The following is a 9,165-nucleotide window of genomic DNA, read 5'->3' as shown; positions in this document are numbered from 1 at the left end:
TCGCTCATTAGGATTCTCAGCCATGCCCGAAATCAAATTCGTTGGGATAGATTGGTTCGTGTACGAGCAGGTGATCCTATTTCAATATTGTTTATTTTCTTTGCATAAACGCAAAACACATCAACGAAGCAAAAACACAACAGCAAATTTAGAAACAACATTAAGGACGCGTTCACACTAAGGTCTCGATCCCATAACATTACATTTGCGTATCGTGCCCGGTGATTATGGGCAGCTTACCGCCACTTACTGTATGGGAAATTAATACGAAAGAAACAATATAACTAATGGGAATGCTGTGCAATAGGGGGTGGGGGGGGGATGTGGGGGTGGGGGCGTTTGATTTGGAGTGCAATCGAACCCGAGCACAGTACGAATCGATCGTGTCTAGAGGGAAAGTCTAGGTGCGTCCTTACTGAACATCGCATACTCCTTCCTGATTGGTTACAGCATGTGTCAGTCTAAAAATAAAAAACACAAAAAGGATTCCACTAAGAGGAGATATGCACCTAAGTGAATCTACTCTACTTGTGCTGTTATTTGTATTTATATAAATTTCTTTTTTTTTTGTTGAGGCAACTAATTTATTTCTCCTTCCTGACACCAAAACTGATTTTTATTTTATTTTATTTGAATTCATATATGATTATATATGGTTTTGCATTTGATGGTGCAGTTCCTCTATGATCCTGCAGGTGGTGCTGAGAAAAAATTCTTATCGAATCAGGATATTTATAAAATCGTGATACTTGTAGAATCGCAATACAAATCGATTTGGAGGCTCGGTGATAACGAGCTATAACGATATCGTATCAGGTGGTACCTGATGATGCACATCCTTTATATCATGGGCGTGTGTAATCTGACACGAAGCCAAATCACATGAAATTTATATAAAGATGGAAAACCGGAAACCTGTTTAAAGTTGAGAAGTAATAGCCTAGGCAACGAGTAATGATCCATGCTTCTCATTAAATCTTTTCCTTAATGGAATGAAAAGTGCAGTTTTTAGTCCTTGTGATATTTGAACCCTGTCATGGTTATGCTTGTTAATGTGTTTTGTCCAATGTTTAACATAACTAAGAATGTTTACATCATAAAGATGATTTGTAATATTTTGCACTGGGGCTGCATACACAGGCACGATCGTTCAGGTAGAACACATTGAGCTCAGCATTAAGGGTGATGAAGGTTGTGAGTTCGAATCCCAATGAGCTTGGATCTGATTCAGCATTACTGAGATCTTAGTTGCTGAGTTGTGTTTCAGTCACACCTTCCTGCAGAGCAGCATCAGCCGATCATGTGCCGTTTGTGTGAGATAAAAACTTGTGGTATTTCTCCATGGGTGATGAACAAAAGACAACCGCGCGCCCATTTCATTGAAAATACCAAACAATCATCCGTGTGTGAACATTGATCCACTGATAGTGCAGCGTAAACAGTTCCTAGTCCAGGCTCTCAGAAAGCTCCCACCTCAGTCCCCCATGGCCGATACGGTTTAGCAGAGCTGGAGCTTGAGCTGCTCTGCTGTGACGTCGACGACGCGGACGAGCTGGAAATGGAAGGGCTGATGGTCGCGGATGAAGTCATGCCAGGGGCAAAGAGCGGGAATCCGGCGGGAAACGACAGGGGGAAGGTGGCAGAGAGCGAAAGCAGCGACGCGGAGAGCGGCGGTGCTATGCTGGCGGCGTGAGAGAAGGAGGAGCGATGCGGCTCTGAAGATGAAGACGAGGACGAGGGCGCGGCGTGCGCCAGGAAGGCCGCGGGCAGCGGGTGCAGAGGGTGAAGCGGGTGCAGGGCCTGAGGGTGGTGTGCGATGGATGAGGCGATGAGCTGAGAGGCGCAGCTGCTGAGGTGCGAGACGAGGCGGACGCGCAGCGGATCGCTCGAGTCCAGTCCTTCCACCGAGCTCAGGTAGCGGGCCACTTCTGTGAGACACTCGCGGAAACCGATGCCCATGAAGTCCATGGCCAGGGAATGGAAATCGAAATAACCTGAGTGAGAAAAAGAGAAAGCACGGTTAAGCATGGAGAAAGTGTAGTACTGTATATTGAAGTCACCTCCTGATGTGGAGGATTCGACATTTGTACACATTCCCCAGATAACATGGCAGGAAGCAAATGAGATACAGACACCATCGATAGCATCGCAGGAAGCAGCTGAGTGGTACATTTACTCTTCAAGGTGACTTCGAAAAGATATTATAGGTTTAATCACTTTCTTAGTGATGCTTACACACCTTCATACATCAATCAATAAATGAATAAATAAAATAAAAAAACAATTAGCCTCGGCTTTTTGCATGTTAATATTATGTTTATTTTATTCCAATAAATAACATTTAATTAAAAGTGCTTTAATTGACCGGTTTTTATTTTTCTTCAAGCCACATAGTTCACCTGAGTGGAAATTCTTCCCTTAATGTAAATATGTTGATATAATAATACAAATGTTTTTTTGTGTGTATTTTTACCTGCCGAGTACACAACCGCAAAACACAAACAAACATACACACAAACAAAAGAGAAGACAAAAACTTTTACACCTGAAGTGCAAAATGCAAAGACATGAAAGGAACGCACATACAACAAAACAATAATAATGACCATAGAAAAACAAAAACAAACATGACGGTTAAAAAGTTGCAGCCTAACATTTTAAACATTTTTAAGATTTTTACATCTAAATTGTAGACCGTCATTAAAGTACAGTCTTGAGGCACTGATTCGTGGCTCAGTGGTTTCTTGCTTGCCATACGAAAGGCCCGGTTCAATTCCCACCCAATGCTGGGTTGGGTCGGGTCAGGAAGGGCATCCAGAGTAAAACCCGTGCCAAGGTGCGTGTGGGTCGGATGGACGGCTGTGGCAGCCAAAAGACTAATAACATCATTAAACTACAGTCTTGCTTGTTTTGCAGGAGGACAGTGTAGTGAACCATGGAAGAAGGTGGCTGATGATATACTGTACCAGTCAAAGATCATAAGTATCAGATAATCATAAGTAGAAGACACGGAAAATAATTTTGGAGGAATTCAGTACTGGTTTATAACATAGCAAAAAAATTTATTCTGGAAAGACGAAGGTGTTTTTGACTGTTAGTGTATTCCCATCATTTTTAGGCTTAGGACTGATTCTGTTTGTTGCCTTTTTTTTGTTTGTTTGTTTGTTTTGTGTATGTGTGTGCGTAAGTGTGTGCATTTTAGGGCTGAAAGAATTTTTAATAATTGATCCATTTTGCACTTACGGACAGAACGTCTTGGTGTGTTTTTGTATTTGTGTTCCTTATTTGCTTTTGCATTTTGCACTTCAAGGCAGAAAGTTTTTGTTTACCCTTTTTCTGTGTATGTGTGTGTTTGCTTTGCTCTTTAGTGGTACCGTACTCATGTGACGACTTAAAGACAGGAAATGCATCTAGCTTTTAAATAAGAATCTAAATATTACATGGAAGAAAAATACTTGCGTTTTAACATATTTAAATTAAGGTCTGGAATGTTACTTAAGTAAAATCCAGAATGTCAGTCAAAGAAAAATAAATAACAGTATGTTTACGTTAAACTTATTAAACAGAATTAATTTCAAATAATAAAATAGATCTAACGTCGATATGTACAGTAGAACCAAAATCGAGACCAAAATCATTTTTCAAATTGGAAATGATATACTTTATGTGAAATCTGCTGGTACGAAAGGATTCAAAATTTTTAATTATTTAAAACTTTCATTAAAATAAACAAACAAACAAACAAACAAATAAATAAATAAAACATACAAAAAGCTTTTCCCATGCTGGTGGGTTGGGATGCCCCAGGTGGAAGGTGTGTGTGTGTGTGTGTGTGTGTGTTCTTAAGTGGGAGTGGAAATAAATGAGATGTAATAACATTAAAGTCAGTTTTTTGCACGATCGACAAAAAAGTGCTATAATATAAATATGAAATCATTATTATTACTCAAATTAATCTAAAATAAATGCTTCAGGGAGCCTAGAGTGAAGCATGATGGAACGATCCCCTCTGCGCCGAACACTCTGGGCCGCTTGTGTGTTTGTTTTTGTCTCCCCAGTGCACCGAGTTTACACTCGCTGTAAAGCGCAAACACACCCCCAGCGGTGGGCTGTGTGAATACGGCCTGCTCGCCTCCCACTGGTTTATCAAAGCAAACACAAGCTCGGGGTCAAGTGATGCTTTTGTCCTGCCTGCGCTTTCCCACGGGCTCAATCCTGCCATTAGCGTCGACTTCCACTCCTTTAATCTGAGCCGAAAGAGGCCGAGCTCTCGTGTTTCACAACACACACACACACACAGAGAGAGAGAGAGAGAGAGAGAGAGAGAGAGAGGGGAAGAGGAAGAGGGAGAGAGGAAGTAAATTAACTCTTTACCTTTTCCTCCTGTAGCCTGAAGCATCTTTAGATGATCTACTGTCATCTGCAGTATTTCAGCCTTCTCGAGTTTAGCAGAGCCCTAAAAATTATTAAATATTATAATACATATTAATATGATATAATTATAATTATTAATATAATATTCATCATATTATTTTTATTTTCTTGACTTGGCTGACTTATATTCCTGAAAATGTAATTTAAGGCTTATATCCAACATATATCAGTTCTAATCATTTCTCTCTTACACTCACCTGTTTCTCGAAAGCAGTCGGCACCAAGCGACGCAACTCCGATAAACTGTTATTGATCCGGTCTCTCCGTCGCTTCTCGATTATCTGCGGGAAAAATAAATCAGCACCGCGGTGTTAATATTCTCACGGCATATTCATATACACGTCTGTTATCTGTAGTATTCACGTGGATGCTGAGTTGCTCACCCCTCTGCGTTTTTTCCGGGCCATGACCTGCGAGGTGGTGGTGGGAGAAGCACATCTCAGAAATGAGCTGGTGCTCTGGCTGTAATGAGAAAGATATAGAGAAATGGATTGACTAAATGACAAATAAAACCTGACCGGGTGTGCTGTTAGAGGACAACAATCAATGATAAAGGGACGAAGCAGACCTACTCTTACCTCTCCCATCTTTTTCTAATATCAGCACCGTGAAATGTTTTATTCCTCTTATACCACAGGGAGCCACCATATATTAGGATTTTATTTAACTAAAGAACTACACACTGTACATTTTCTGATTAGTTTTATGTTAACAGATATTTAAAGTGAACTGCCACTTACAGTGTTAACAGAATAATAATAATAACAATAATATAGTAATTTTACATTGCATTGAATTAATAGCATTGAATCGACTCTGACAGTAATGAACTGACTCTTATAGCATGGAACCGACTCTTGCACCATTGAAAGAGCTCTTACAGTCATGAACTGATTCTTTCAGCATTGAACTGACACTTAGAGTTACGAACTGACTGTTACAGCATTGAATCGAATCTTAGTGTTGAACAGACTGTTTCAGCTTTTACAACATTGAATGGACTCATATTGTTGAATCAACGAATCAACTCTCACATTGCTCAATCAACTCTTACAGTGTTCAATTGAATCTTACAGGTGAGGTGACACACTGTTTATTACCTTATTTATTTTTATATAAAAACTCAAGCTTAATGGACATAAATCCTAATTCAAATGGTTCTTCAGTTCCTGGAAACTGATTCATTTTATTTATCATCTTTATTCAATATTATTGTTAAAATTAATTGAATAAAAATATATTATGGATCAAAGAATGGCTATTATTATAATTTACAGAGTGCAGGATAAAACCCACGAGGATTAAATTAAATCTTGAAGTATTGCATTAGGACCTGAATGAAATGCCTCTTTCAGTTGGATAATTATTGGCACCCTTCAAAAGAAATGGACAAAAATGATTTGGTTGTTTCAGTTCTTAATTTGAATCCAGAAGTTTAAGATGGTGTCCTTAGCATTTGGTATGGGTCGCGATACATCATCTAAATTTATTTTTAAGATATGGATATTGTGATACCTTTTTAATCAAGTGTTTAAACGTATATGATAATTACAAGGTAATTGAAAGCACATGTATCTTTAAAATGGTAAAATGTTTGTCAAAGTTTTACAAATTCTCATTGTGAGCGTTACTTATGCATAGCACGCTTGCATTTTCATAACAGTATGATACAAATTGTGTATGGCAGAAATGCTACCGAGATTCCTATTGTAATAGTGTTGCCTATTTTCCCACCACATGTCCATGTGTACAAAATTTTAAATATAAATGATGGGGAAAATTTTGCAACGTTATCTATTTTTTTTTTTTTTATAGATTAAAGGCAAAGAAAAGAAGAATTTCTTTCTAAGGATGGAAATTAACTGTATAATTAACTGTAGCACGTTAAGACTAAACAAGTTAAACTATAAAAAAAAACTAATTATAGTTGTTGCTTTTGTTTTATGCCGGTTTAAATGTTATTTACATTAGTTCATTAAACTATTTTAATTTTCAGTGTTCGACTAAAATAGTTAAGAATCGCATCATGGATGTTAATCTGGAATTATAGGATGCATGATAATATCAAATTGGAATAAATTATTATAAAATCCTACTAATAAAATAGCAAGATCACCTGTTGAACTAAGGTGTCACTTTTAGAGTGAGAATTATTGACACCCTACAAAGCAAGTTTTTGTTCTTCTTTAATACCCATCTCAGCCTGCTAATATTAAACAGTGTTGCATTTTGTCTACTTTTGTGGTGCTTTCTTTTTTTTACTACATACAATATGAAAAACAAATAAAAAAGTATAGAGCAATTGTTAAATGCACTTGATATATAGTGCTTTTGCAGAAATTTTTTTTCTGCAGTGTGTCATTTCCTATACAGATTTCCTTAGAAATTATTTCTCTTTTAATTTCAACAAACACGCATAAGGATCAATATTAAACAATAAACAAATGCTAATCAACCATTTAAGACCTTATGATGGTATATGCTTAGTTATTACTATGCTTAGTAATTTTTGCACGTCAGTTTTTAATGCATTTTGATTGCATAAATAAGAGCGAACACTTTCATCACCCACTTCAGGTCTATATATGTAAGAAATGCACAGGAACTATATAAGCCGGAAGAATTGCCTTTGCCCTTCCAAAACTGAAACGCAGCTCCGTTTCTTCCTCATTTAAAGCCATGCACGGTATAAAACTTCTATCCTTCTATAAATGCACTCACGCGGGATAATTATTCTCACTGCCCACGTCGATGGTCTCGTCCATGTCGCTGTCGGATGTGCTGTCCTCACAGGGCCGCTTCATGTCGGCGCGAGTGCGTGCTTCAGGGCTTGAGCGATCGGAGCGCGAGCGATGTGCGCACAGCTGGTCGTGGCGCGCGCGCGCCTGTCTGCCTGATGTGTTTTTTTTCTTTTACCCTCTGAGCTGCTTTTCCCACGGAGCGCTCGAGCCTCGGGCGCTTTCCCGACACGCCCACATCCCTTACAGGACACGCCCACTATCCCACTTTTTTTTTGGGAACGCCCACATCACAGCAGGAGGGGAGAAAAAAAACCACAACATTTTCACACAACAGTATTTTGTGCTAGCTGACTAAGATAGTGCTCAAAATAATGTATTAATATCAAAAATAATAATTAAACAGTAAAGTACACCATTTTCAGCAGTCAGAAATATGCATTACTAAGAGTTCACAAGGGCAGAAAAGGATGCGCAGTAGGAAGGCAGGAGCTATTGAATTACAGATTACCTGGCTGTGTGGCCCCTTGGCTTCAATTGCAAAGCACCTGGCTGCACTGTGGTGTAGAAGTATAAACTGTGGCCTTGTGCCTCCGGGGTCCGGGTTCAATCCCCGCCTCGGGTCTGTGTGCATGGAGTTTCCTCCCACAGTCCAAAAAGACAAGCAAAATAGGCTTAGGTGGCTCAAACGGATAGGGCTGTAGGTTATTGGGTTTCAGATTGGAAGGCTGGGGGTTTGAGCCATAGCTTTGCCAGGTTTGAGCCAGGCCCTTAACCCTGTCCATGCAAAGAATAAAGAATTTCACTTTGCAGTAATGCATATGTGATGATTAAAGGCTGAACTTAACCTAATTGCCGTTCCAACATTGCCCATAGTGTGTGAACAAGTGTGTGAGTGTGTCATGTGTGTGCCATGCGATGGACTGGATTGGTACCGCATCCAGAGTGTATCCCACCTCGTGCTATAAGTCTCCTGGGATTGACTCCAGGCCATGCGATCCTGTATACAGGATAAAGCAGTATAGATAGTGAGTGAGTGAATACAATCATTAAAGTTGCAAGACAGCAACAATGCAAAAGTAACACAAAGAAAGACAAAATCTTCAATTTTAGTTCAATTTTATTTGTATAGCGCTTTTAACAATTGCCATTGTCGCAAAGCAGCTTTACACAATCAAAAGAATTCACAAATAAAAAGACCATGACAAGACAGAAAACTTTCACGGAGATGTAAAAACTGCAAAAAGTCATCAAAGACCCACAGAATGACCATAAAGTGACACAAAACGACATGGTCAATTTGTGTCTCTTTCAGTGAGGGGAGTTTTGCTCTTAATGGAGCTGTTGGGACCCTGTGCATGCCGGGTCCAGGGGCTCATTGTGTCATAATCCATCCATACTGTAGCAATACTGTAGGACACCCTCCCAAATGGTGTCATATCCCTTTTTGTTTCTAGATAACAGAAACAACACTAAGAGAATGAAGATTGGGTGATATCGAGGCCTATTCTACTTATTTTTGTATTATCCATTTAAACCATACTAATACAATAAAATACTATAATTAATAGATATACATAGATAATAACATAACTTACTCTAAACTGCAGCATTTGTTCCTGGAAGGTCATGTATACAAAAATAAAGGGAAGGTTTTACAATTTTTAAATATCTTGAACGAATATATCCTGTGTATTTAATGTCTGATCTCTGCTATTAACGACTTGAGAGATTTAATTTAAAATGGATAATCTAAATTGCACAAGCTTTGGTGCACACAAAAAAAGGTATATATACAATACAGTATATACTTCTTGATACCGATTATGTGGGCTTTATATCCAGATTATATCCAGATTAGTACAGTACCAATAAAACAGGAATGACTATGTACAGCATTACAAGTGCAGAGTAATAATGTATAGTGTGTGCAAACATTACAGCAGGTCAGACCGAAACAATCAGAAGTTATGAGCTGTCTGACTGCAGAAGG

The 9,165-nt window shown here is 38.8% G+C and overlaps 1 protein-coding gene across 1 annotated transcript; it reads right to left on the bottom strand.

Moving 5' to 3' along the window:
• Window positions 1–309: 309 nt before the first annotated feature.
• On the bottom strand, window positions 310–7,336 carry hey2 (hes-related family bHLH transcription factor with YRPW motif 2). The gene is made up of 5 exons (XM_053488527.1): window positions 7,156–7,336; window positions 4,818–4,896; window positions 4,632–4,715; window positions 4,375–4,456; window positions 310–1,994 (listed from the first exon to the last, which is right to left on the bottom strand). Exons 1-5 carry the CDS (start codon window positions 7,236–7,238, stop codon window positions 1,459–1,461), a joined length of 864 nt encoding a protein of 287 aa, XP_053344502.1. The 5' UTR covers window positions 7,239–7,336; the 3' UTR covers window positions 310–1,458.
• Window positions 7,337–9,165: the final 1,829 nt, after the last annotated feature.

Source organism: Clarias gariepinus, chromosome 27 (assembly GCF_024256425.1).
Source record: "Clarias gariepinus isolate MV-2021 ecotype Netherlands chromosome 27, CGAR_prim_01v2, whole genome shotgun sequence".
Classification (NCBI taxonomy): domain Eukaryota; kingdom Metazoa; phylum Chordata; class Actinopteri; order Siluriformes; family Clariidae; genus Clarias; species Clarias gariepinus.
The sequence above is the reverse complement of the archived record's forward strand: the minus strand, read 5'-3'. Positions and strand labels throughout refer to the sequence as shown.

Bases quoted from the DNA above. Each gene is read 5' to 3' on its own strand.
- hey2 (XM_053488527.1), bottom strand. From the start codon at position 7,238: ATGAAGCGGCCCTGTGAGGACAGCACATCCGACAGCGACATGGACGAG. The intron at 4,897-7,155 runs GTGAGTGCATTT...TTCTCATTACAG, and splicing joins AGTGAGAATAATTATCCCGC to CCAGAGCACCAGCTCATTTC. The intron at 4,716-4,817 runs GTGAGCAACTCA...TTTTTCCCGCAG, and splicing joins CCCGGAAAAAACGCAGAGGG to ATAATCGAGAAGCGACGGAG.